General features: G+C 52.0%; 9 protein-coding genes across 9 annotated transcripts; 2 read left to right on the top strand and 7 right to left on the bottom strand.

Annotated features, from left to right (window-relative positions):
- Positions 1–72: 72 nt before the first annotated feature.
- BJX68DRAFT_273199 (ankyrin repeat protein) lies at positions 73–2,805 on the top strand (the record flags this gene model as incomplete). The annotated part of the gene is made up of 2 exons (XM_071047388.1): positions 73–1,475; positions 1,539–2,805. The coding sequence occupies 2 exons, from the start codon at positions 73–75 to the stop codon at positions 2,803–2,805; spliced, it is 2,670 nt and encodes an 889-aa protein (XP_070892415.1).
- Positions 2,806–2,986: 181 nt separating this feature from the next.
- On the bottom strand, positions 2,987–3,404 carry BJX68DRAFT_273200 (uncharacterized protein; the record flags this gene model as incomplete). The annotated part of the gene is made up of 2 exons (XM_071047389.1): positions 2,987–3,141; positions 3,224–3,404. The coding sequence occupies 2 exons, from the start codon at positions 3,402–3,404 to the stop codon at positions 2,987–2,989; spliced, it is 336 nt and encodes a 111-aa protein (XP_070892416.1).
- Positions 3,405–7,121: 3,717 nt separating this feature from the next.
- BJX68DRAFT_249997 (zinc-binding alcohol dehydrogenase family protein) lies at positions 7,122–8,450 on the top strand. The gene has a single exon (XM_071042192.1). It carries the CDS (start codon positions 7,207–7,209, stop codon positions 8,281–8,283), a length of 1,077 nt encoding a protein of 358 aa, XP_070892417.1. The 5' UTR covers positions 7,122–7,206; the 3' UTR covers positions 8,284–8,450.
- Positions 8,451–8,530: 80 nt separating this feature from the next.
- Positions 8,531–12,333, bottom strand: BJX68DRAFT_274245 (uncharacterized protein; the record flags this gene model as incomplete). The annotated part of the gene is made up of 6 exons (XM_071047620.1): positions 11,821–12,333; positions 11,381–11,508; positions 9,832–9,924; positions 9,559–9,745; positions 8,908–9,508; positions 8,531–8,831 (listed from the first exon to the last, which is right to left on the bottom strand). The coding sequence occupies exons 1-6, from the start codon at positions 11,888–11,890 to the stop codon at positions 8,531–8,533; spliced, it is 1,380 nt and encodes a 459-aa protein (XP_070892418.1). The 5' UTR covers positions 11,891–12,333.
- Positions 12,334–16,278: 3,945 nt separating this feature from the next.
- Positions 16,279–17,204, bottom strand: BJX68DRAFT_250003 (uncharacterized protein). The gene has a single exon (XM_071042193.1). The coding sequence runs from the start codon at positions 17,186–17,188 to the stop codon at positions 16,844–16,846; it is 345 nt and encodes a 114-aa protein (XP_070892419.1). The 5' UTR covers positions 17,189–17,204; the 3' UTR covers positions 16,279–16,843.
- BJX68DRAFT_250004 (uncharacterized protein) lies at positions 16,957–17,906 on the bottom strand (the record flags this gene model as incomplete). The annotated part of the gene is made up of 2 exons (XM_071042194.1): positions 17,279–17,906; positions 16,957–17,026 (listed from the first exon to the last, which is right to left on the bottom strand). A coding segment is annotated over exon 1 (335 nt), but the record flags the coding sequence as incomplete, so codon positions are not given.
- A 181-nt stretch (positions 17,907–18,087) lies between these two features.
- BJX68DRAFT_274247 (putative MFS hexose transporter) lies at positions 18,088–19,635 on the bottom strand (the record flags this gene model as incomplete). The annotated part of the gene is made up of 1 exon (XM_071047621.1): positions 18,088–19,635. One exon carries the CDS (start codon positions 19,633–19,635, stop codon positions 18,088–18,090), a length of 1,548 nt encoding a protein of 515 aa, XP_070892421.1.
- A 1,608-nt stretch (positions 19,636–21,243) lies between these two features.
- BJX68DRAFT_274249 (putative UbiD family decarboxylase) lies at positions 21,244–23,134 on the bottom strand (the record flags this gene model as incomplete). The annotated part of the gene is made up of 5 exons (XM_071047622.1): positions 22,709–23,134; positions 22,571–22,656; positions 22,303–22,511; positions 21,488–22,236; positions 21,244–21,272 (listed from the first exon to the last, which is right to left on the bottom strand). Exons 1-5 carry the CDS (start codon positions 22,758–22,760, stop codon positions 21,244–21,246), a joined length of 1,125 nt encoding a protein of 374 aa, XP_070892422.1. The 5' UTR covers positions 22,761–23,134.
- Positions 23,135–23,903: 769 nt separating this feature from the next.
- BJX68DRAFT_274251 (putative acyl-CoA oxidase) lies at positions 23,904–26,142 on the bottom strand (the record flags this gene model as incomplete). Its single annotated transcript, XM_071047623.1, has 7 exons — positions 23,904–24,454; positions 24,526–24,580; positions 24,682–25,192; positions 25,267–25,416; positions 25,489–25,608; positions 25,710–25,908; positions 25,971–26,142. The coding sequence occupies 7 exons, from the start codon at positions 26,140–26,142 to the stop codon at positions 23,904–23,906; spliced, it is 1,758 nt and encodes a 585-aa protein (XP_070892423.1).
- Between the last annotated feature and the right edge of the window lie 717 nt (positions 26,143–26,859).

Consider the following 26,859-nt stretch of genomic DNA (forward strand, 5'->3'; position numbering starts at 1 on the left):
TGAGGGGGTCGTGCATCCCCCGTCACTATTTTCCCCGCTCTCAACTCTCTCTCAGCTTCCACCATCGACGCAATGGACGACCATCCGATCAACCTGATCGATCTTCCTCCTGAGCTTATTCTCCACATTGGAAGCTGTCTCTGGTTAAAAGATCTCAGTTCCCTAGTTCAAACAGCCAAGTATTTCAACGCTCTTCTCACCTCTCGACTTTACGCTCTCGGCGCCAAACATGTGGGACCGAGCACATCCCCGCTGATATTGGCGGTGCAGAATGGCCCGATTACGGCCGTCGACAAGCTGCTGGAAAAAGGTGCAGATCCCTCGAGGTATTCCGGTGATATCAATGCCTTCATAGCAGCGGTGAAGGACTACAAGCCCAGAGCTTTAAAGAGGCTTCTTGCACCCGGGGTTTGTACATCTATGCCGGTTACCGAGTTCAAGTCACTGCTGCAAATGGCGGTTATTCCCTACCGCCTGACCTTGCTGAATTATCTCTTGGATGCCGCACCAGGATACTACCCAGATGATGATGGCGCATGGATCGAGGCGCTACAGTATGCAATATTTGAATGTCGCTACCGCGCGGCCCACGTCTTACTGGAAGCTGCAAGGAGAAAGATTTTGTCTCCCGCTCAGAAAATAGACACAGATACGATATACACCGCAGTATACAGAGGAGACTGCGATGCTATACGGCTGCTCCTGGCCTTTGGTTGGGATCCAAGTGCTTCCATTGGTGTCACAACGCCCCTGCATATTGCCGCAGAAGCGGGGCGCGTAGATCTTGTTAAACTTCTGCTGCGATCTGGCGCCGAGGCCAATGCCAGAGACAGGCAAACCTCACCACCGCTTCTTGGGGCCACGGCAGGACGACATGCTAAAGTCGTTCAACTTCTTCTCAAAGCCGGTGCTGATGCCAACGCCGCCAATTCATTCGGCCATACACCCCTGCATGAGTGCGTGCGTCGGGATTCTCTGCGGATTCTCGACCTTTTACTCGATGCTGGAGCCAGAGCCGATATCACAGATCACACCGGAGTCGCACCGTTGCATACGGCCATCAGTCATGGCGTGCCAGCAGAGATGATCGAGCGCCTTCTTGACGCTGGCGCCCATGTCAACGGCCTCGACCCGCATTTGCGAACTCCTCTTTTCCTGGCGGCCCAAAAAGGAGATGCTCATACTGTGAACGCTCTACTATCTGCTGGGGCTGACATCAAGCTAGATGTGGAGCAGGGTTCTATGAGCCCCCTGCACACGGCAGCTGTTGCAGGTCGGGCCGAAGTGATCCAACCGTTAGTTGGAGCTGGGATGGATATCGAGGCAGTGGATGATTTGCAGAGGACACCATTATTCCTAGCTACTATGAACAACCACTTGGATGCCATGCGCGAGCTTATGCACTGTGGGGCAGAATTCAACCACGATGGCAAATTGCCGTCCGCAGTCTTCGGTGCAGTGTCTAATGGCCGCCTGTAAGCCCTTAAGGTCTTGCTCGACGGGGGAGCTGATCTATCTGCACTCAACACAGACGGCAGTTCCATTCTTCGTGATGCCGCCAGACACGGAGCATGGGATGAGCTGGTTCAGCTCTTGATAGACCATGGAGCGGACCCCCATGTTGTTGCCTATAACGAGCAGACTGCTTTACACAAAACCTTGATAAACAACAGGTGGATGCCAATATCGCCCCTTCTGAAGGCTGGAGCATTTATAGAGGCCCGAGACAGTAACGGAGATACGGCTCTCTTGATCGCGGCTCGTAGAAGTTCCCAGGGCACTCGGGCGCTGCTTAGAGGTGGAGCTGATCCAAATGCTCGCGCCGCAGACGGGACCACACCACTCCACCACTGCTTATGGGAAACGGATCCTGAGATTTACACACTGCTCTCAAACGCCGGTGCTGATATCGCGAGCAAAGACGACTCGCGCCAGACGCCGTTACACTGGGCGGCAGCAGCGGGCAACGGCATCCTCTGGGAGCGGCTTCTCAACGCATATATCGCCAAGTATTTAGACTACATGGAGCGAGATGCAATGGGGCGCACGGTGCTGGAATTGGCCGCTAGCTCAGGGTCTTGTCAAATCATGGACAAGCTTCTGGCCCGCGGGGTGGACATCGATATTGGCCTACAGACCGATCACGGACAGCATCGAGGCATCCCGGCACTCCATTACGCGATTTTCAACGGCCATCCACGTGCTGTGGCGTATCTCGCCAGACATGGTGCGGAGTACTTTGATCTGGACGTATACGGCCGCACCGCAGTTGATTGGACCTCGATTGATGTCGATGGATCGACCTGTCTCCCACTGGACCGTAACGACCGACATAACCCTGAAGTCGTGTCCGCGCCCAAGACACACCCAGACACACAGACCCTTGTTCTGAAGTACAGCGTTGTCGGCCTCGCAACGCGCATTCTCGAGGGCGACCAATGTGAACTTTATAAACTCGGCAAATGTCTGCAGTACTTAGGTGACCTTACCGCTGCGGGCGCCGCATTCGCCGAAGTCGAGTCTGATTGCAACCACTGCAGCTCGCCAATCCCCGAAAAGGGTATGCGCTACATCTGCACCGAGTGTCCTAACATCGACCTGTGCGCGACTTGCATACGGAGTTATGAGTCGGAGAATCTGCGCATTAAGATCTGCCGCGGACACAAGTTCTGGGGGGTAGAAGTCTCGAAGTACCGGCTTTCGCAGCCCATGCCCGAGGGGAAAGAGAAGGAGTTGGAGATGGTGAGAGCTCAGTGGCTGCTGAATCTGATTAAGGTATACGGTCAAAAGGCACTTGGTGCTTGAATGCTTGTGAGCAAATACTTGTATCACGCTAGCATATCATATATACCTCGAATTTGATAATAAGCATAGTGCCGGCACCCCAGCCACAGTCCCCAGAATCCCCCATATGGTTTGATATCCTATCAAGATCAACACACGATCACTCCCAACCCCGGTTTCAAATTTCGTTGGGACGAGAAGCTCAGTTATTCCCACAAGACCCCCAACTCATCACCTGCGGCACACTGAGCACCTTTTCATCCTCGGCGTAAATAACCACACTCTCGCCCTCCACACCGACAAACGTACAGAATCCGCCGCCGGGCGAAGTCACTCTGTGGACGATAAGGGGGTTGTCTATTTGCCGAATAAGTTAGCACATTCATCCGTTCCATAGTTCGATTTCGAGATAGAAGGAGGGGGAGGAAAGGAATGAAACACGTGCCAATGTGGACAACCGTCCGATCAGCCGGAACCAGGAGGCTATATGACTGGTCGTTTTCGCCGTAAAAGGTCACGGAGACTTGGAATTGGCGGGATTCAGCCTCGATTGCAGTTGGCGTTGCGGCTGACAGGGCAGCGAGGGCTGTCATGGTTGCGGCGAGGATGGATGATTTCATTTTGAGTTCGTTGCTGGATGAGTGAGATATTGAGTGGCGTTTCTTCTGACCCTACGAGAGAAGGAATGTTTCTATCGAATTTCTTTGGCTGATAATGGATCCGGTATATGAGGATGGGTGAGCAGTTGGGCATTTTATACGGCCTGGGGAGGACGAAGTCACAAGATGGAGGGTGAGCCAAAGATCCTTGCCAGCATTGACGATGATGACGGTACTATAATTATCGCGCGGATTAAAGTTCAGGAGCTGGATGATCGACTGTCCCGGCGATGCGGAGTGGCCTTGTCTCAGATCTGTCTGGGATGGGCGCATCATCGTTCCGAATGGGGAGAGGAGGGTTATCCACGGGTCCAATCGGACACGAGATTTGATACTCCGTGTCGGTGGGATACGTATGCGTCTGACGGGCGGCCTGACTGTGAGAGAATTACGTGGGGTTAATTAACAGTAACTGGAGTACTCGAATCGCAGTAAGACCGCGATAAATGACTGGATTCGAGCGAGGTGAGATCAAGATCCCTCTAGGCACACGACGCGAGCTTTCCGAGCCTGACTGATAGAGTAACGACCCATCGACCTATCATATCTCCGAAACGAATGAAACAAGATTGCGCTCGGCTGCGCCTTATCGCTAGGCGACTCATGGTGAGGACACGCAGTGAGGCTGTACTAGTCAACAAGTGCAACTGCCGTATCTTGGACAACTCACGATATTGAGGCGGAGGTGTGTAGGAGATATACAAAAGCACAGAGCGAGTACCCACGGCCTGATCATACAGGCAGCTGCAACTGTCGCATCTTCTTGTCGAGTACGGAGACACTTGACAAGGGAGGTACGACCAGGTTACTACGGAAATGTAACTTCTAATTTGCCATAGGAGGAAGGTGCGACCAATGCACCACCCGGCCCGAATATGGCAGGCACGCCAGTCGCTTCTTCCCAGTCGAGTGCAATGTCTATATGGCTCATAGACGGAAGGTATGGCCCAGGTTACCGTGGCAACGTACCTTCCGTATCCAGACTTTGTCTGGAGTGCTCGGGGAAGGCGCGACCAGTGCGTAATAAGATCGGATATGACAGGAACCCCGGTTGTTCCTTCCCTGTCGGGGGGCGCATCCATATGTCCGTCCCGGGCAAGGAGTGAGCCATTGTCACAACCTGTCCAGTTATCAAAATCAAGTCCCGCTGTTGGTAGCAACTTTCGGAAACTCCTGACCAGGAAACACACTGATGGCTGCGACAGTATCGACTCGCTTTGTATATGCGTTCTATCGCTCGCGGAGATGAATCTAGAGTTCTGTGGTGAGTCGTATGACATACTAGACCAAATGCTCTGACTGCTAGTATGGAAGTGAGATTGGAGGCTCTTGACGCGATGCCAGGTGATTGGATGGAGCTTCCCCTGCCCCGCTGGACTAGCAACTCTATCAAGATTTATCCGTGCCTTTCTGCCCACCCAAACCGCCTCGCCGGTTTGGGTGCGCCACGTATTCTTCGTCGATTTTAATATTATAACTTTTTTATATTTTTTTAACTGCACAACATGCCTAAATCTCCTGAATTTAATGAATCCCGCTTGCTTGAAGCTATCGCCACGGCTAAAGCACAAAAAAAACCAAATTACGCGAAGATTGCGCGTGAATTTAATGTCTCTTGTAGTACATTAAAAACGCGCCTTCAAAAAGCGAAAGCACCAACTACACCAACCACGTCAAGTAAAAACCTTCTACAACCATGGCAAGAGGAGGTCTTGATCCAATGGATTATACAGATGCGGAAATGGAACCTCCCACCCACGGCTTCAGTCATCGCGGCTTGGGCAAACCAGGCGCTTGCTCACGCGGGCCATCCAGACAAGAAGGTTAGCAAGATGTGGCCATACCGATTCGAATCGCGCGTACCAGCACATCTAGGGCTTGCTCCAGTGAAGCAAAGGACTAAGGAATCAAGGAGGATACAGGCTGAAGATGCTGGCTTGCTTAAATACTGGTATAACCAGCTGAAATTGCTTCTTAATGGGGTCCCTGCTCGTCTTGTATACAACTTCGACGAATGCGGCTTCCAACCAGGTCAAGGCCGTGCGCGAAAGGTCTTTGGATCAAAGTCTTCCTGCCCCGACCTCGCAGAGAGTGAAAAAGGCGAAAATATTACAGCAGTTGAATGTATTAGCGCGGATGGTTGGATAATGGCCCCATTCTTTATATTTAAAGCTGCTGGCAGCTATATGGAGGCCTGGTACAGCGGCAGTGAGGCGCTACCACTGGATACAATGACCGCGATATCCCCAAATGGTTGGATATCTGATGAGCTAGCGCTTGCCTGGCTAGTTCAATTTGACCGCGCTACAAAGGATCCCAATCGTACGAAGCAAGGCGAGAAGCGATATCTAATATTTGACGGCCACGGCGCGCACCTTACGCTTGAATTTCTACAATATTGCAAGGATAATGATATTATTCCCTTTGGTTTCTTGCCTCATACAACTCATCTATGTCAACCTCTTGATGGCAAGCCCTTTCTTGCTTATAAGCAGCAATTCCGGCTCGCGAATAATGAATTATCCTTCTGGGGTGGTCAGCCATATGGGAAGGCAGAGTTCTTACAGATTATTCAACCAATCCGCGAGAAGGCCTTTACACAGCGAATTATTCGAGAATCCTTTAAAGATCGTGGGATCTGGCCGGTTAATGGAGAACAAATCGTCAAGCAGCTTGCCAACGAAGCAGAACTCCTAGATATAGCTCTCCCAGAAGGCCTCCGCGAGACTACACCACCACAATTACTATCTTCTAGCGTTGAAAACAGTCCTCTAGCAACAATTAAAGCACTTACAAGGAACCAGGCGAAGATTATGCGCGATCTAGACCTCCTCTCAGAGAAGACGAAGCGGAATTTGACAAAGGTCTTTCACCACTAGATGATGAAGCTGGAGGAGCTACAGATGACCCAGCAAGCAATCTGTAGAATTAGGGCCGCAAAAGAGCCAAAACACCGGAATAATACAAAGCGATAGATTAAGGTTCTTGGCAGCGACGGGATACTAAGGGTTCAAGATGCTATTCGGTCAATTAAGGTCAGGAAGGAGAAAGATCTTGCGCGCGAGCAGAAGAGGTTATCCAAGCAGTTTAAAAAGGTCTATGGATGGGAGCCCACCACGCGCTCGGAGGAGTCAATTCAGCAAGGAATTGAAAACGCGATACGTGCAGAAGAGGCAGGAGAAGACTTTTATATTGATAAATAGATGTTGTGGTTGTTAAATAGCTTCAAATACTAGAAATCGACGAGGAATATGTGGCGACGAAGAATACGTGGCGCACCCATAAGACGAAGGCGGTGGGTGCGCTGGAAGGCACGGATAGTCCATACCGAGTACGGTTGTACGACTTCCTAATGCAGCTTCTCGGTGGGTCGACTTTGCGTTCTGACACTCTAGACCACTCGATGGAGGCTGCCCAGCCCGATCTCCGTAGGCCAAAAGCCAAAAGCCAAATGAGTGGGTAACCGAGGAACGCCACCTCGTGATTACTGATAGTTCCGACCAGTGGAGTCGTCCGAGGCTCGATCCGTCTACGTGAATGGACGCCGGACTTCTTGATTAATCATACTAGACTATCCTTCTTGTATCGGGGTGTTGAGTCTATCCGGGCTCGTGGGGCAGGGTCCTATATCAGCCTCGCAATCCCACGGGAAACGAAACTGAGATCTGCTCCGGAAACCAGCGTTCTGAGAGTGAATTCGTCGCATTTCCTTGACCAAGTCCGTCCTATCTTTTCGCGTCATCACCGCAAGCGTCCATCCAAGATGAAAGCCATCGTCGCAAAACGAACATTCCTCAAGCGCGTGTCATCCCTCGCACTCAAGCGCCAACTCGGCCAAGGCGCCCACATCACCGAAATCCCCACCCCAGAGATAACCGCCGACGAAATCCTTGTCAAAGTCTCCGCCGTCGCCCTGAACCCCATCGACACTAAAGACATCGACGTCCTTTCCCCCTGGGGTAGTGTCGTTGGATGCGACTATGCCGGGACCGTAACGAAGGTTGGGAAGAATGCTGCGAAGCAATGGACGGTCGGGGAGAGGGTCGCGGGGTTCGTGCATGGGGGGCAGTATAAGGATATTGGGTCTTTTGCCGAGTATCTCAAGGTTGATGCGGGTCTTGCGTGGAAGGTTCCAGAGGGTGTGAGTGATGCGCAGGCGGCGACGTTTGGGATTTCAGCTGTTACGGCGGTTCTGGCGTTGGAGTATCTTGATGTTCCCTTGAAGGATATCGAGAAGGGGTCGAGTATCCCAGGGGAGCGTTCTCCTATCTTCATCTACTCCGGCGCATCGAACGTCGGTCTCTTCGCGATCCAACTCGCCAAGCGGGCGGGCCTTAAGGTCGTTGCAACCGCCTCGCCTCGGTCGTTCGATCTCGTGAGGCGACACGGTGCAGATGATGTCTTCGACTATTCCTCCCCGACAGCCGTCAAGGACATCACAAAGGCGTATCCGAATATCAGGAGAGCCATCGACTGTTTCTCAGAGGGCGGTTCAGCAGCGTTTTGCGCGAACGTCCTGGCCAGTGGGAAAGTGATCACACTCCTCGATCAAGGAAAACCGACCAAGCCCGACGTCGAGTACAAGTTTCTAATGGTATTCACGGCATTTGGCAAGCAGTTTCAGATGCTGGCGCCGCTGGGCCCTGTGTTTCCTGTCACACCGGCCGATGGCGAGGTTCTGAGGCGGTTTTATTCAAGCCTGCCGGCATTGTATGGTGATGTTCTCCACCCGCCTGCGATTACGGTAACCAGAGGAGGACTCGAGGCGGTTTTGAAGGGTCTGGATGGTCTTCGTAAAGGAGAAGCTCGAGGAAAAAAGCTCGTTGTGGAATTTGAATGATACGGGTACAGCTCACGATTCCCGCATTCTCGGCGTTCGGCGAACTAGTTTGCAATAATGATCTGTTTATCATCACGTACGGGTAAAATCGTTGAGTCATGCCGAAGTTGTACGGCATTACCTAGCAAGACACTGCAATCAATGGACAGCGCATAGAGGAAGTAGAGGACGCTTGCGTGTAGAAGTAGGCTGCCCATACACTGCGAACATGGTATAGTCCACATCTAGGGAACGCACCGTGGCCGTCCTAGGTAGAGCGTCGCGGTTGTGCGGACGCATTCTCAACCCACTTTGTGTGCTCCTGGAAATCCTCCCTCTCCTTCCATCTCTTAACTTTGAGACCTGTTTCGCGCAGTCCGTTGAAAAGAGCCACCGCGTCCTGGTACCCCCCGTTAGGCGTCCACCCGTCCCGGGCGACAATGGATGAAATCGAAGCCCAAAAGTCCTGAACCTCGTTCCACCCTTCACTGTCTTCTGCATGTTTTCGCAGCTCATCCTCCGTGAAGTGGAAGGGGCACGGAAAATCAAAACCGAACTCGTCCCAGTATCTGCGCATAGTTAGCTGAATGACCAGGGCTGGACAAAACAGCCTTTGGTCGCAACAATGGGATGGTGTGGGCTTACTTCTCGATTCGAATCAGAGACTCTCTGAGCGGTATGATATCATCTTCCCACGTGTCCCCAGCGAATATAATAGGCTCGCATCTTGTCCGGCCATTGCTAAAGTGAAGGGCTTTGTGATGAATTGGCACCTCCTTGGCGATTGTCTGCTCATACAAATAAAGAATGATTGACTGGCTCATGTTGTCGCGGATCCGGTTTTTCTCGCCAGGTTCCAAGTCTTTGAAATTTGTCGGAGCTTTCAGGATGAGTTCGCCGTCATACTGCACTAGCCGCGGATGACGGGCCTGTAGTATAAATGGCGCAGCCCAAATCCCCTGCCAGTCTATAATACTGGAGATTTGGCAGGTATTAATATCGATGAAGATGTTCCCAGCATGGAGGTCACTATGCCATATATGGGAGGCGACGACGTCGGAATCGGAGGCAAGGAGGTATGGAGCGACTTGTACATAGCGCTGGAGCAGAGAGATGTGGCTACCCGGAGAGTTCTGTGTCTTCGATGGTACTAAAGGGTCATTGTCTGGTTTGGGAGCAGCAAACCGCTCAATCCACTTCATCTCGCGGTGAGCAACTGAGATAGCATAGTCCTGTGGATGATCCCCTTTGGGATATTAGCACGGCCTTTCAATGGCAGGGAAGGATGAGACATACACGGGCCGCGGTCTATATCCATCGTAGCGCGTTCTCCATTCCACCACTCCGTTCCAGCAATTGGGCCAAGGCAGAACTGGCGCCTAGCTGCGTTACGGAGGTCGACCGACACATTTCCTTGGAGCTCCACCGATTTTGCACCTGGAATGTTCTCGCTCGTATAGTACAATCTCCCGTATCTTCGCCACTGTTAGCGATGGAACGACGGGCGAGTCGGAGGTCCAGACCTGCTAAACGACAAAGATCTATCTTCTTCTCCAAAGATATAAGGACTCTCATGATTGAGACTCTTTGCTCCAGTGAAAGGTCACCCCACACGGAGTCTAGTTGCACACCCGGAGCTTCAGCCATAATGATATATTCGGACTGCACTCCAGGCCTGTCTCGATACTACTGTATCATTAGTCTGAATACATGTAGCATGCTTGGCATTTGTCTCGATAGCTAAACGCGGCGCAGGATTGTGGCTATGACGAGAGGGAGGAAGAGGACTAAGAGGCTGTTATTATTCTCTTAAGGCGACTACATGGAATGAGGTACGGAGTTTCAACGTCATTCGGGTAGCATACGAGAGGTATGGGCGAAGACGGAGCTTCTCATCATTGGCCTTGCGCTATCGTATTCCTCAAACGCAACATTAAGCTCAGACGTGCAGGCTCTCTAGAGCCCCTGACTGTTCTGCTCACCTTCTCCTTACATTGATGCTCCATTCCAATCATACCCAACGTGTCCGAAATCACCTTCACGGTCTCCCAATGACCCCTCTCCCGAGCCTGCAGGACGAAAGCCCGAAGAACTTCGATGTCTTCCCCTGCATAGTTGATGTTCTTTTCACGGAGGAGTAGACAAACAACGTCCTTTCTCTCCTTGAACGCAGCCACCGTGAGGGCATTGCGATAGTGTTTATTGTCCCTTGTGGTAGGATCCGCTCCTTCGCGCAGCAGCATCTGGACTACCCCTTCGTGGCCCTGCTTCGCAGCGATCCATAAAGGCGTCTGACCCTTGTGGTCCAGAGCATTAATATTAAGATGATCTCTGGCAAGCAGGAGACGAACACACGTCTCGTCATTTAACTTCGCCGCCCACCACAGCGGTGTTCGGCCGCGAGGGTCGGCGAAATTGACATCAACAATTTCCTTCTCGAGCAATATACATGCACTTTCGGTCTGTCCATCTTGAATTGCCCAGAGCAAGGTCGACAACTCCCACTTCGTATCCACCTGATTCAAATCGATATCCTCCTGGCCAACAATCAATCGCATCACCTCCTCTTTCCCAGGCGTCGTAGCGGAAATCAATGCGATTAATGGCGTGCCGCCATAATTCCCTTCAGGTATATTGAAACCAATCCCTTTCGCGCCAATAAGCACCTTGACGACCTCGTAGTGGCCTTCCATCGCGGCATAGTGCAGAGCCGTCCGCTTATGCAGCCAGTGCTGAGCGTTGACGTCAATTCCCTCAACCCCAAGGGTCGTCCGCACGACCTCTTCATGACCCTTCGCCGCAGCTAGCATGAGTACGGTCAAACCGTCTTCATTCGTTGCGTTTACGTCGGCACCGAGAGTCAGGAAGTGCTTCGCTGTTCTGTGCATGCCATGCTCGGCGGCCCATATCAGCGCCGATGTGGCAGATTCTTCCGCGTGCCGCTTGTAGAGGGTGTCGTTCAGCGTGGTGTAGAGCCGGCGGCAGGATCGGACGAGATTGTTTAGCTCCTTCTCGGTCTCGGTGTAGCTGGCGATGTGGAGGAGTAACTCCGTTGGAAGTGTCGACAGGGACATTATTGGCCTTGTTCGATTCGCTTTGTTCCACCTTAACTTGATACACTGAGTGTGCGACGTAGTTGGTAGAAGGAGTTGATAATCCGTCGCGTTTGCGGAACGGAGGCTTCATTTAAGATATATACGCTCTCCAGAGACGAGAGAGGTGAATGCGGCTGAACATGATTTGGCGCTCGTGATGCGCTCTGTGCGCGGGCATGGATATGATTGGAGCCACGGTTGGTGACCATTTGCGGCTAAGTCTCTAAAAAAAAAATCCGTGGTTGGTCACGATCTGAGAGACACGTTGGGGAAAAGGACTCGAAAGAAATTGAATCTAATGCCGGGATGGATTATTGCAAGCCAAGTATGTCTTTCCGAGTCAAGGGCACCGGTGGAATTTATGCGCGTTTTCACAAGGGAATCCTCGAACCCGTTTGTGCCATGCGGAATGGCTCTGTAGGTACTGTACGGCTTTGCCCGCAACTACTAAAAGAAGACATACTATGCTCGATCCATGGATAATATGGACATTCTAGTCTATTCGAGTTCCTCCATATCCATGCAATCCCCATTCACCCATTCCAACCTCTCTCAATCAACAACTTCACAAGATCGAGCAGGCCCAGGACCCCAAGCCCTGGCATAGACTGCGCGTGGAAATCCAGGTCACAACAATTCTCCGCCACACTTGGGCAGAGGTCGGACACGACTGGAGTTATAAGCAGCTAGTGCCCGGTGGTGATGATGAATATTGTTGTCAGCTCCTCGACGCGCTGAGCGGAGCGTTGGAAATGGGAGAGTTTTTCATGGACAAGATGCAGCAACGACTCATCACTCAGAAGGAACTGGCCGACAGACCGTATGCGTCACAGTATGACCTGGGCGCTGCCTTGAAGAAATGGGCCGGTCGCAACGGCAAGGAAGGGGATTTTCTCGATGTCCAGACCCTGTGGGAAGTCCTGAAAAGTTTTGATTACCACCGACCGACGAGAGTGCAAAAATTTCTGGACGAGCTGGATCTGTCCCCGGAGCTCGCTCGCAAGTATAAGCCACTTCCGCTGAACATCGAGACTGCCATCGTCCATTCGATTTTGCAATCCGACGAGAGATACAAAAGACAGCGGGAGACCGATGAGGCAAAGGCTTCGAAGTCCCAGAAATACAAGCTCAAGGTGGTGAGAGATTGCTTTATCTGGTTTGGACGGCTGTTCAGGTTCGATCACAAATGGTTTGACCTGCTCCGCGACGGAAATGACCAGGAGAAAGTGTTTGAGAATATGAGATGGTTGGTTGATCAGAGCATGAAGGAAGGAGAGCCCCTTGGGCCCGGTGACGAAAGGATCCTGGAGGAATTGTTTGACATGTTTGCCTGCCATTGCCGGCTCGCGGTCCAACATGTCTTCTTTCTGGCTCGGTTCCGGATCAAAACGTTCCCTGTTGATGGCCATGCAATGCGCAGTGTTGTCGAGCCCTTGCTTGGGCTACGCCGGCATCAACAAATTGCCATGTATTAGGGCATTGAAACCAGCTCGCAAAAGTTGTATCTGGCTCTTTGACTTTTTTGTGCTTCTACGTTGTTTCTCCATTAGCATTTATTTTCTAATTAAGGTACTTTTGTGACCGCTTTTTCCCAACAATCCTAATAGTACTCTTTTGGACACCAGAGCTCCCCGCCGTGACTGCTCCGTGCCAATCAACATACAGTGGCTCACGTCGGACATTGGTTATTGACAACAAAACTATGAATTATTGCGGGGCACATCTCCTTGGCTAAAGATGGTGGTCACAGAGTTCAACTCAGTACAGGCCGCCCATGTCGAAATATATTTGAGGCCCTCGCCTCGAGCGCTCACCTGCTCGAAACCCTGCCGAGACCGAAATGCGGCTGTTTTCCTCAGCCGGGCCTCTGAGGCATCACGAGGGAGACGGACCCAAGCCCCGTGCAATGAGAGCCTCGTATCTCGAGACCCACTGTAGCTGCACGTTGAGCGACATGTTGAGCCGCCCTCAGCGGGTGATCAAGGTGACCAGGCCCAAATGGCTCTGGGTGCCTATTTTTAGCTGACAAGATAATTGCAGTGGGTTTATGTGGCCATCATCTCATTATCAGTGCTGTCTAATTTCAAGCCAGTGTCCATAATCGGTGGTTTCTTCAGACTTCAACGGGAGTAGGACGGGGAGCTAGGACAAGGGGAATACACGATGCATGTGACACACACAAGCGGTTTCCGTCTCGGTGGTTGGACAAATCATGAAGTTCAAATTCAGGAGCTCTAACGGATTTTGTTTAAGAGTGAACTCAAACCTTCTCGCGGGTGGCGAAGACCGCCTTGTTCTTTGGGCACTCGGACCACGGCTCCCAAATCCTTTAGAGCTGTCACAGTGTTCCCAAGCACCTCCATCGGCAACCTACAGCTCTCCGACAGCTCTCCGAGGCTGGGAGTCTTTGTGGCCTCTAGGAAGAAAGAAATCTAAACTAAACGGCTTTCTACTCTGCCGGACTTGGGACCAAAATGACTGGATGGATAGCTCACTGATCTATTTCCTTCGGGATTAGATCCGGGAGGTCTGGGGTCAAGGCACAGGACTCTCCATACGAAGTAGAGCTGAGATCTCCTCTGAAGCGATTGAGCTCACCTTGGACTTTCAGAACTGGGGGACCTCGCCACGGTATAACCCAAACCGTCCTCTCGTCAGGCTTCTACATCGTGAGCCTCTGGCGATAATGTCTGAAGAGCGGACCGGCCTGCGCCAATCAATTTTCCTCCGCTTTTCGTGTCGTCTTACAGGTGGCCTTAGCGCAGTGACCGTCGTCTTTCTCAACTCTTCTTACCTTGGGCCCGACTTATATCAAGCCAAAATGTCAATCTCCTGTGGTTACCGGTGTTCCCTATCGTCGACAGTAGCTGGCAACATGATGTCTACTTCCACTAATATGTCAATTGGCCAATCCAAGGATAATTTAAGGCCACGCCATTCAGTGGGCGCTGGGTACGTCCGTGCAAGGGAAACACAGTGTCCGGTCCCTCTTTAGCAACCCCAGAGAAGTATCTCTGCGTCCCAGCAGGCTTCGTGCTTTGACTGAGCGGCATACTGACCATTTTTACGCCCCGCCCCATCTTTATTTTGTGACCGAGGCCATGTCACCAGGCCCTGCAACCACCGGCAGAACCAGGTTCACCTACATCTCGTCATTTTTAGTGTCAATTCAAAGTGCAATGGCAGCCTATCAATCCCATGCCAAGGAGGGCCCGGTGGGAAGGCTACGATTTACCTGTAAACAAGTTTCGCGTTGCTGAGGACTACAGACTTTTCTTTCTACCTATCGTCACCAGTGAGTCACACTTGCGGAATCTGGCCCATTGGAGACCGGTTCGTGGTGTGAGAGTGGCCCACTTTCTGGCACTTTTGTTGCTTATCTTCTTGACAGCTCCTGTATTGGAAACAGGCGACAGGGCCAGACCCAACCCGGCCACGAAGTGTAGCGACCAAAGTAGCTATTATACAACATGTTTGCTTTTGTATTTTATTTTCATGCTTTCTCGGATGAACCGACTACCTATTTCCATTTCCTTCTTCGCAATCTCGTAACAAAATCAGGAATATTTAAAGAGGTGGCCGTATCCTCTCAACCCTGTCCACCAAAGACTCCTCTCCCAGTTTCGCGCTCTCTACCCTTCTTCCACTCACACTCAATCAGCCAGCGTGTTCACTGCCATGTCCCTCAGCCAGGTGATACTTGATCAAATCCCACCCGCCGTACGACTTAGAGAAACCATGCCAGGTACCTACAACCCTTATCACTTGTGCGTTTATGCGGGTCTATCGTTCACATTGCTAACTGAAGCAAGAGTTGGACTTGTCCTTCCTTTCCCACCTCAAAGGTGTGGTTAATGGCAACAACGACTCCTTCAGTGCGATAGATAGGGAATGCATCCGCCGGACTGTGCGTGTTCTTCACGAATTACCTCCCAACCATAGCGACCAGGATAAGTTCGATGCTCTTCTCAGACTCTCCTTGATCATGGTTGATCACGCGAACGGTATATCTCGGGAGCCATCCAATGGCAATTGAGGCTACGATGCCGATACTTCACGGTCTTGGGGTACGACGTGTTTTGGATTGAATGATGGAATAATGCTGGCCTCAGGCAGAGCAAAAAGTTGTTGTTATTGTGTCTTTGTTATTCTTTGTGGAGTTGTGAAAACCTTAGTTCCGCGCTTAGCTTCTTGTCTTGGTCGATTGTCTTTCACTCTATTGTATTTTCGTGGTTGCAGTTGCTCCAAACCATAATATCATATGCCCGTTGAGTGGCAGCAGTGCTGAAAACAGGCGTTTGTTGAGATTATCTAGCAAGGTACAGAGCAAGGACAACGCACTACATTTTAAATGAGCCTGGCAGCCAACATAGGAGTAAGAAATAATAACCTTACCTTTACCATCTGTTTTCAGCAGGTTCAAAAAGCCACTTCCTGCCGCATACTTTATATTAGCTAGATATCTATCACAACTTTGTGACGAGCTAACACGAGCACCCCTAGTGGACCTCGAGCACCGAGAGGCTAATGGCCGTACGATAGTAGTGAGCCGCTATTGACCCATAATTGTTGTGGGGTGGCAGGCAATCTCCGCGAGTGCCGATGGGTTGAGCCCTAAGTCTAGCTCGAACTGGCGCGGCACCACCGGTTCGGCCGCTGTCCCCGCGATACTAGCACTAGCACCAGCTCCTTTGAGCTTATATGGATGGCAAAGTCACCACCAAAAGCATACTCGGTCACAGAGCCACCAAAGGCAGCAAATACAATGGCTAACCGAGACAAAGCCCCGTATTGGCACCTGAGAGACCTTGGTGTCGTATCACGTGATACTCCCCGTGCCCGGCTAACGCACCGACACGTTCGCGTCCCTTCCCACGCGTCTTGAAGTCTGAAATTGCCCATCTCTGTTCACCGAGCTGTGCTCCTCGAGTGTTCGTTGACTGTATTTGTGCGATTCAGAATACAGAAACGCAACCCCCATTTTGTAGCTCGTCGCGTTTTCGATGCTATTGGAAACGCAGGACCACCGAGCTCCTACTGCGGAGCAACATTCATTCGTCCTATCATCCTCTTCTCGAACAAAGCTGCGCCCGAATACATCCAGGTTCCTCTTACGCCGCTATTGCTCATACAGAAGAGCTACACCTATCTCCATACCGTTCTCCTACCAAACGCTGACTATGGCTTTCAGAATAGAAGTGTTAGATGTGACCATATCCGACAACAACGGACTTTCAAAACAGACCTCGATACTCGAGACCGCTGCTCAGAGAGCGACATTTTCATCTACAGATCTTCAGCGATAACCGCCCACGGGGGCGCAAATGAGCCAGTCGCCTCGACTTGAAACTAAACGACGTTGAGATAAGAGCAGAGAAACCGACGCCAAGCCGCAGAGCAAACTAAACAAGTCCGATTTAACTCTACCGAGCCCCAATCTGCATTATGCATGCAATACATGAAGTACGGAGACGGGAAAAGCCGGGTTATCCTGGCCAGCGGTGTCGCGCCCATGCTGAGATCCCACCAATCACGAATCCGGGACTTCTGGCATTCGCGAGGGTGGAAATATCGGGCGCGAAGTCTTCCCAAGATCGCCGTGTGACAGTTTGCACTGATGTACTGGATGTTAATAGCAGAGATCCTATCAGCCTTGCACAAGCCAATTGGTAAGGTGGACTTTTTCGCGATATTTGAGGGAGCAAGGTGTGACGGTCCTCCTTGGATATTACCCGCTTCTTATTCCTTTTTTTCCCCTGCCCAATCTGGCTAATATCTATCATTGCCCCGTTTTGAGCTTCTACGTCGAAGGACGTGCGGTAGGCTAACATGATCTTCTACATGGCCGCAATACCAAGTGACTAGCTCTCGTCCTTGAGGCGCGTACCCACATTAAGGCATGAAAGTGGCTAACTTCACAGCTATCACAAGGATAGGAACATATCATCTACCCGCGCATCCCAGATCCCATACGATCCCGCTGAGCGCCCAGTTCCGGCCCCCGTGTACTATACTCCCCGGAGGTAATCCATCCGTCCCGAGATACTCGATCCAATCCAGTCTATAGAACACATTCGGCCCCTCCGCTGGAAGTCTGAACGGCACTCCGCGTGGAAAACTATCGGACTCCTCCCGCGGTTTGGACAGATAAACCCGCATTCCACCATACACCACAAAGAGCGGAACCGAGATCCCAGCCATGGCTCCCAGGTGTTGAAGCATATCAACACCGCAGTGGTTCAGGCTCCAGAACTGTACGACCAGCTTATGGAGACCGCTCATACTGGCTAAGATCGTGCAGGCGCGGCGTCATTTGGCCATGTCGTCGTTCTACATGTACTCGTACTCGTCGATTCGATATGGATACAAATATTGTGCCCTATGCGGCGTATGTTCAGGTTTTTCCCTAGCCAGATCGGCCGCGGGGCGACGACAGGAATATGCAACCACGCGGATGGGGATCAAATCAGCCACCATACTCTTTCTAGTGCTAGATAATAACAGACTTGCTTTTATCGGGGCCGAATGGCAGAGCTCACACGTCAAAGATCTTGCAGAATGGATAAACAAACATATACATGTCGTTGCACAGTGCTCTTCTAGACAGAGTATAGTAGTCTACGTAGGTAGGGCATCCCCATGACCAGGATATTCCATACCATGAGCGGTCAGTAGCACTGACAGCATAGAACCAAAAGAAGCACCTCCAAGCCAACCGGTGTAGAAAGCCCTAGTTCTTGTCCGAAACCTCAATGTGCGCCGCCGTACCCGGGTCCTTCTCATCCAAGTCCGCCCCAACAGCAGCAACAGTGTTGAGAAAGTCTTCATCGCCATCGAAGAGCGTAGCGATCTCCTCAAGCGTAAGTCCCGTCGTCTCAACAAATGTGAAGTAAATAATAATCAGAAGAATTGCATTCCACACGCAGCTGGGAATATAATACCGCCACCCGATATTATCGATTCCCACGGGGCTCATGTAACTGTTTATGAACGCCGTCACGTTGATGGTGAACATGGTGATTGCGAAGAAAATGCTTCGCTGCTTGGTCGTCACTGTTTCGAGCGGGTAGGCGATGACAAGGGGGATCCAGCAGATGCAGACGAAGAAAGAGCCCGAGACGATCATGACAAGGACGCCGATGCCTAGGTTTACGTCGTTGGACACGGTATATCGCTCGGTCAAGATGGTCCAGATGAGGAAGGTGACGTTCACCCCAACAGCGGAGACGAGGAAGATGGTGCGTCGGCCAACGCGGGGGATCACGAATGCGGAGAGTAGGCAGACGACCCAGTTGAAGATACTGATGCACGCATTAATCAGGGTCTGTTGCTTTTCGGTCTTCATCCCAATCTGGTCGAGGATGAGAGGCAGGTAATTCGCCGTGAAGCCGCCTCCAATCGTCTGCGAGCCGACTGCGGTCACGATGCAGAGCCACAACCGGCGGAGGTTGCCTTTCGAGGTGATGATGGCCTTCATGGATTCGAGATTGAACTTCATGACTGTTTTATCAGACTCCACACCGGCGATAATTTCCTGCATCTCGAAGCGGACAATGTCGTCTTCGATTCCATTACCGTGGTATTTGATGAGGATTGCGCGGGCTTCTTCGATGCGGCCTTTTGACACGAGCCAGCGGGGGCTTTCGGGGCAGAGCCAAACCATTATCATTTGGTACGAGGGGAGGGCAATCTGAAGGAGGGCGGGAAGTTTCCACGACCACTGACTCTCAATGCGGTAGGTAGCAAAAGTGACCCAGGCGCCGATGATCAAGCCGATGAAAATGCTGGTGTTGTATAGCGAAGTGATGAAGACGCGTTGTTTAGGATGCGCAAGCTCGGTAACGAGCACTGGAGCTGCAACCTGCTGAAAGAACGAGCCAAGTCCAATTAGGAGTTTGCCACCAGTGAACATCTCAAAGTTCGTAGAGAATGTTTGCATGATAGCCATCGCAACGATCAAGGCTGCACCACCAGAACACATGACCTTACGACCATATCTCTCCGAGAGCGGACCCCCGATTATGCATGCCACGAGGCCACCAACTGATGCCGACGCGCCGAAAAATCCTAGACGGGATCCACTGGGATTCCCAAAGTTGTTCATAAAGACATTGACGGACTGCAGACCATTTGTAAGGCTCTGGTCGAAGCCCCATGCGGTCGAGGTGAGAAGGGGAGCGATGAGGAGGAGGTACAGCTTCACGAGACTACCGACTTTGTACCAGGGTGGGCTGTCTCGGATGAGCTGCTGGATGCGTTCTTGATCGAATTCGGGCATCGTGGTGGCTCGCGGGGTGTCTCGACTAGATGGACTCGTTGGAGTGGCAGGAAGCAACGGGTAGGTAGGACAGTGGACAGAGAGATGTTTCCAGATCACCCCCGTGGGGATCGCGGGGAATTTATTTCACAAACAAGCGCAACCTTGACATCCCTCTCAAGGGGTCTTGCCACCTGATTGCTGTCCCACTCGGTGTGATCCTAGGCCGAAGGAGAAACAGCCGGGCAACTTCAGGCTAAACTCCAGCAAACCTTGACATGTAATGACGGAGGCATTGCATTCCGAGTTCCAGGCCAGGCCTCTCAGCCCATGAAGGGATAAATAACGGATAAACTCAAGTGCCAGTGGTATGGGCCCGTGGGGGCCTTGCGTCCGAAAGCTGGGGTTATCTGCGGGGGAAATACGGGTCGAACGAATCGAGAGTTGAAATGACCAACCCTCCTTAGTGGTGAGCGGTTACAACTACTCTGTATGGACACCACAGGCCAAGGTAACGTACCATAGTTTTAGCTCACTGCAAGGCGAAGGCGAGTTCACCGCAGGTTTGCTCGTAAGCAACCTGGACTGACCGTGTCGGCTTGGCTTACTAGTTAGCTGTTTCTGGACTGTTTATAGTCCAGTCCAGATGACTTTGAACTGGTCCTTAACGTGGCCAACAAGGTGGACGCTTGCACCGAGGCCTTGAAGGTAATACCCAGTAACCGAGCGAGAAGAACATGCTGGAAGCCACGTGCAGCCTGGAAGTGCAAACCCAACCCGAGACCATACCATTCGGGTCTAACATACACCGAGAGAGTGGCCGGATGCGAGGGACTTAGTCCACAGCCTGATTTAGTATGCATCTCCCACCGCTACCTACAACGGAAGTACTGAGGCAAGGGCGCAATGGCCGGCTCCAGACCATCACTGATCGTCACAACACCTCGGTCCTACGGGCAATGGGAAGCGCCAGCGCCATCAGTCATCCAGCCAGTCGGCTGCGACTTGACACAGGGCAAGCGCCATGAAGGATGGTTACTCTTTCATCATTCGCGTCCTCGTCAATGACCTCTCTTCAGCAATATTATCGTACTCGTACAAAAGTTGCCGTGTTTGGTTAGAGTGCCAATCCCGCAAGGGGCCTGAGCGCCACTCTTGACTCGTCCGCTGCTCCAGCTTTGAATGGCATTTACTTGGCTCAACCAAGGTAGTGCGTAGGGCTGCCCCTTTGTCTCGTCCTTGTTCACAGAAACCGTGACAGGAACGCAACCTGAAGGCATGGGGTGATGTGGAAACCCAGCAAAGTCCCCGGAGAGGTCCCATACAAAGTTGATTTCCAGCGGACTTATCAGTCCCGCTCACCAAAATGTCGACCTTGGATACCACCGGATCTGACTATCCAGAGAACGCTCTGTCCGTCGTATAGCCAGAAGTACTGGAACCAACTGTGTTTCGTCGCAGAGACATCTCCCTTTACAGCAAGTTTTGAAGTGGCACACCGCCATCCTTGTCTTCTTAGCTGGTGGCGTGACGTGCGCTATTCGCAACCGCTTTGTAGTCTCCACTTATATTAGGAAATGGAAGTAATATATGTATCTCAGAAGAAAAAGCTCGAAGCGGAGCGGAGTTCTAGTGGAGGTCGTTGGCCGCCTTCGCGCCTTCCCTAACAATGTATACAAAACGCCGAGCCAGTCTATAGGTCTATTACTCCAAATCATCATCTCTAAGAGCCCATATCCATGCAATCTTCCTCCAACACCCCCAGATTTCATATCAGACAATCCCCGCACTCATTGCTCATGCCCCTTGACCGTAACAACCGTCTTAGTCGGCCCCTCCTGCACCCCCGTCGTATCAAACTCGAGACTCCCACTGCTCCCACTCAAACTCCCGCTCCGCCTCGTCTGATCCACCTCATTCGTAACATCAAACTGGCGATGCGCCCAGATCTCCAGCGGCTGCTCCCGCACAAAATGTTCGCCCGAGGCCATCGGATCCCCCACCGTCGCGGACCGCGACTTCACCCCGGACTTCCCTCCGCCCTCTCCGTCGCGGTCGCCGCGCCGAAACCGCGACAGGTGCATGGAGGAACTGTGCAGACGGCCCGTCGCCGAATGCGAGTATTTATTCTGGCTGCGCGCGTTATACGACGACGCATGCAGGAACGAACTCCAGTTGAACAGCCGGCGGAACAGCGTCCACGTCTGCGGGATGTTCGCGACGATGACTGCGGTCGCGGCTTCGCGGACGTACCAGTCTATCCACTTCATCCCGTAGGGCTGCGAGATGGAGTAGTATTTCGACAGGATACTCGCCAGGATCACGAACGCGCCGAGCGAAAAGACGGCGCACAGCGTGATCTTCTTCGATAGCGACAATCTCGCGCGGATGAGGAGCGGCAGCGGAATCGCCATGATCATTACATCCGTCGAGATGTTGAATGCGAGGGTTATGATGACGTGGTTGGTGTACACGGAGCACTGCTGGGATTTCGGGGGGACGGACCAGTAGGCGGAGAAGGGGCGGCACCAGACGGCGAAGAAGAGGATTTCGATGAGGATGAAGGAGAAGATGCAGATGCCGCCGATGATTTTGACGAAGCGGTGTTGCCACAGGCCGGAGCTATCGTGAAACGAGGGTCAGTCTCTGCTTTGAGAAGTGATTCGCACTTGTGAAAAGGGCACTCACGTCATGGTCGAGTAGAGTAAAAGCAAACACCATTTACATCCCCAGACGACGAGCAGCCAGAACTGTTCAGCTGCAACGACCAATTTACTCCCGACGACGCGGTCCGGGAATGTTGCTGGATCCAGGTTCGGGATTTCGTGCGGAGGGACGCCGTTTGTGCCGTGCTTGTCGACTTGGATTAGGAAGACGGTTAAAAGTATGTACATTATCTGGGAGCCAGACATTGGGTATTAGTTTAGCATAGCAAGCGAGCGAAGGTTAGACATACCACCGTCAATGCCATTGCGACGTCTTCCAGCTGCAGGTTTCGCAGAGCGCCCAACTGCAGCATCCGGGAGACATAGCGCAGCACCGCTATTCATGCTCGATCAGTATCCATCCTCAAATTTCGCTCATAGTAACATACTGATAGCCAGGACCACAGCCACCCACACCCACGCTTCCACAGTCTTGACCATGCTGAACGGTCGAAGCAAGGTATCGGCGTCGGACGAACCCTAGACAAAGGGACAGCGATTCAAATGAACAATTTGCGAGCAGGACCCTTTCCAGGGCCCTTCAGTGTCTTAAAGACTCCCCATCTTAAACTCTGTCAGGCCTTATCCAGGGTACGCTGTGGAAATCCCGAATGCAGAAAATCCGAGCGGCGGCCGTGACTGGGTGCCGTTGGAAATGCACGGGTCACTGAGATTTATAGCTGACGTTCTTCTGGAGCCCTACGGGTCTGGTACCCAATGGGAGCTTTACTCAACTGTGTGGTCGAGCCACCTTTAATTCACGATCCAATGGGTCGAGGCCTGCGACGTGGAGCCGCGTGGAACACGTGTGGTTGGGCAGCCGATATCGGATATTTTGTTTCAGGTCAAAGTGCAGCGTTTTTTTCAGCCTCCTCGTGGGAAGTGGACAAGAGAAAACGGCAAGCTTCATGATCGAGACGGGAAAAGATCGGGATTTACGTAAGTCGTGCTGGGCCTGGATCGCGCGATGGGTGTTTATCACTTGGCGGCGATATAATTGGTAGCCAGGGCTGCCTATTTATGCCGGGATGAAAAGTTGTCGTTAATTTCTACCCCATAGGAAGCATTTACGGCGCTCGGCGGGGCTCAAGCTCCAGGGGCATTAGAATCGGAGCGTCGTTATCGGAGACCCGAGTGCAAGGGACGATGATGGATCTAGATATCATCGGTATATCTGGCCCGCTAAGGAACAGATATGTTGAACATGAACAAGGGAAGAGAGAATGGCAAGAAACACCATATGCACGATATTGAACCATGGGAATACATGTTTAAACCAGCCTAATCATCCTGGAGCAGATCTCAGCTTCAGCCGATCGGACTCGGAGAAATCCCGGCCAGAGGATTAAAGTTTTCGTGCAGCGGCAGCTAAAACAAAAGAAGAATATCGACCCGATTGCAGTGGCCCCGTCATTCGGCCGTTGATAGTTTGATTATCAAAATCCATCCAAACTCTTCGGCGTCTTAAGGGCCCTTGAACCCATTGCTTCCAATCTGGTTAAACATAATTACGTTCCAAGTCATTAGAGATAATTACAACATATCAAGCACAGTGAACACTCATTGGCCCTCACACCAAAACACTCACCGGCTACTAACCAACCCCTCACTGCCAAACGTATCCAACGTCCCCACAAATCGCTCCCACAGTTCCTCCGACAGAATCGGCGCCTTACAATACGCCCCAATATCCAACCCATCAAGCAACCTGCCAAGCCTCGTCCCAAGCTCCTCAATACACGCATCCTCAGCACCAAACAAATCGCTCTGCGTCACAATCCCATGTTCTACATAAGTTGCGAGATCACTCTTCACCGCACCGAGTTCATATAACCGCAGAAGAACCGGATCGATCTTGCCCTCCCCGTCCTCGGCGGCACCGGCACCGGCACCGCCAGCACCAGCACCAGCCGCAGCCTCGTATGCCATTCGGTGTCCAATCGCCGCGACGAGCTCGTGGCACCGCGGAAGGATATATCGGTTGCTGGCGGGGCAGCGGAAGTCGCTGCCGCATTTATCGACGAAGGTGGTACGGAGCTCGGAGAGCAAGGCTGCTTCGTGTTTGGCTAAGAGGGCGTTGCGGTTCAGCGGGGCCGGGATGCTGATTTTGTCATGCAGGATGTCGGATGTAAGGCCTGCGTGGGGATGGATCTATTAGTCGGTTGACATGGTGGGTACGTAGGTAAGTAGGTATCATTCAACTCACGGATGCAGAGTACGGTGATATCGCCTTCGGCGATTTTATTCCCCCTCAACTCGAGCTGTGGATGGTGAGCAGGTGACCAATGCAATTAATCACGCGTGCAAATCCGAGGAATCGGGCGTGAAGGGAAGGGCAGTGGAAGGTCAAGTACTTGCGCACCTCGATCCGGATAAGCTGGTTGTCCTCCAGGAGCCCTCTCCATCCGATCTCCTGGCTCAAGATCCGCGCCGAGCTTAGTGTGTGTCCCACCGCGACAGTCTTGAACAGCATCGCATACGCATGCCGCAACCTGCTATCCACGCGGGGATCCATGAATCTCTCCATAGACCACCGCGCATACTCGGGGACCACGTAGGCCTGGGCGATGGTGTGGAAGATTGGAATTTGCTGGGTGCGGAAGTGGATGATGGGGGTGGGAGTTGCTCCAACAGTGCGGTTCAGGGCGTACTGCGCGGCTATCCAGGCACTTGCTTTCAGGGCAGGAATGGAGGTAAGGGAGAGGGATAGCGTGCCTACCGGAACACGCCAGATTAATTCTGAAAAGTCATCTTTCCTCACCGTGGTGGTTGTGCGGGGTTTGCCGAGCAACGCGGTGCTAGGTAGCGCGACGTGGTTAAAGGTTGTGATGGCGTGGTCGAGGTAATTGGACCCGGCTCGGTATGGAAGCAGCCTGCTCGACGATGGCGTTAGTGCGATGCCTCGATTGTGCGTTCAAGCTGCAATCAACTGATCATTCCATCTTACTTGGCCGTTATCCCAGGCGTCATTCGCCTTCCGTCATTTATTCGAACAACGAACCCGCGCACTCCATGATCCTGGCCACTGATGTAAAGCCGCGCAAAGACAACGGCAATCTTCTCGATGCCGCTGATTGGTGTAGCTACTGGCATGCATCTTGCAGTCGTCAGCGAAAGGCCCAAGTTGTAGCACTAGCACACAACGCTGGGGCAGGTCGGGGAGACGAACTTTGCAGCATCTGGCGTGGGGGTATGTAAGTCGAATCCGCCATCGGGGAGCATCGTGGCTATTGTCTGCAGGTTCCTCGCATCGAGACCATGGCCAAGTTCCGTGAGCATATAGATTCCGCTAACCAGTGAGTGAACGAAGCGTTAGCGGGACGGACATGTATTATACAGCAGAACTGCGGTCGGTCGAGTCTCTCCCTGGGGAAAACGGGCAAAACGCACGAAACATCAAAGTCCATCAAGCGCTGAAGCAGTGGCGCGAGGTCCGGCTGCTGTTTCACATAGGGAGCAATGGTGCCAACGACGAGATTATACTGTGACCCGATAAGCATCATCGCTGCGCTCATCCGAATACTGATAGGGTCGGCGTGGAGGTTCCAGAATTTGGGGGACATGGTCAGGACATCTTCAACCGTTAATTCTAGGTAGGAGATAATCATCAGCGGTGTTTGTATATGAATGTGAACGATGATGCGCTTTTACCATGTGCCTGACAGATTGCTCTGGCCTGCTGGTAATTGGCCCTTATCGTCTCGAATGGTGTTGACCGGGCTTGCTCAGAGGTTCGGATGGGCAGTTGTGCCAGGTCGAGTGAGGCGGGTGGTTGGCGCCAGAGCTCGTCATTGTCAAGCAGCTTTGGAGCTTTTGAGATCATCGTGAGCACACTGAAAAGACAGATCACGTCTGGTCTTTGCAGGATTAGAATCAAAGGCAAGAAAGGCTGACATGCAGGGACGATCACTGTGTAGTCTATTTATGGCAGAATCGGCCTGGTTTGATGCTCGGAGATGATAGTAATCACAAAATCCATCTTGTCCAATCACAACAACTGCAGCGCAGTGGGAACTACAAAGATATTCGAAAGCAAAACATGTTCTCGGATGATTAAGCTACGTGCCGCAACGGTTGCTAATAACAGGACCCACACAGAGATATTACATATAAGACGGATTTATAGGCAGCGCACTGGGACATTAGTCCTGAGCGGCCAAGGAAAGATCAGGGATTAGGCCCCTTACTATTCAGAAATCAACCCATTTCCGGCTAAAGAACATACTCCGAGAGCTGAGCAAGTTAGATCTGAGATCGCACCATGACCTGGAAAGCCATTAATCAGCCTTACTGAAAAATTCAGCTTTCGTCTCAGACTCAGGCATGGCCCTGAGGACTAGATATACTGATATGATAATCCATAAAAACTGTCCGCCAATGAAAATTTGCCGTTAATTCCATCGGCTAAAGTTTCAGCTGATTATGAATCTCAAATGGGACCACCTGATTGGCTTGGTCGCTAAAGTGACGGGATCCTCGCCTTGAACCCACTCTTCGTCAGTGGATAAGGCTGCTTCTACCACGTTCCGCGTGACCCACA

Source organism: Aspergillus pseudodeflectus, assembly GCF_044049435.1.
Source record: "Aspergillus pseudodeflectus strain CBS 756.74 chromosome Unknown BJX68scaffold_102, whole genome shotgun sequence".
Classification (NCBI taxonomy): Eukaryota; Fungi; Ascomycota; class Eurotiomycetes; order Eurotiales; family Aspergillaceae; genus Aspergillus; species Aspergillus pseudodeflectus.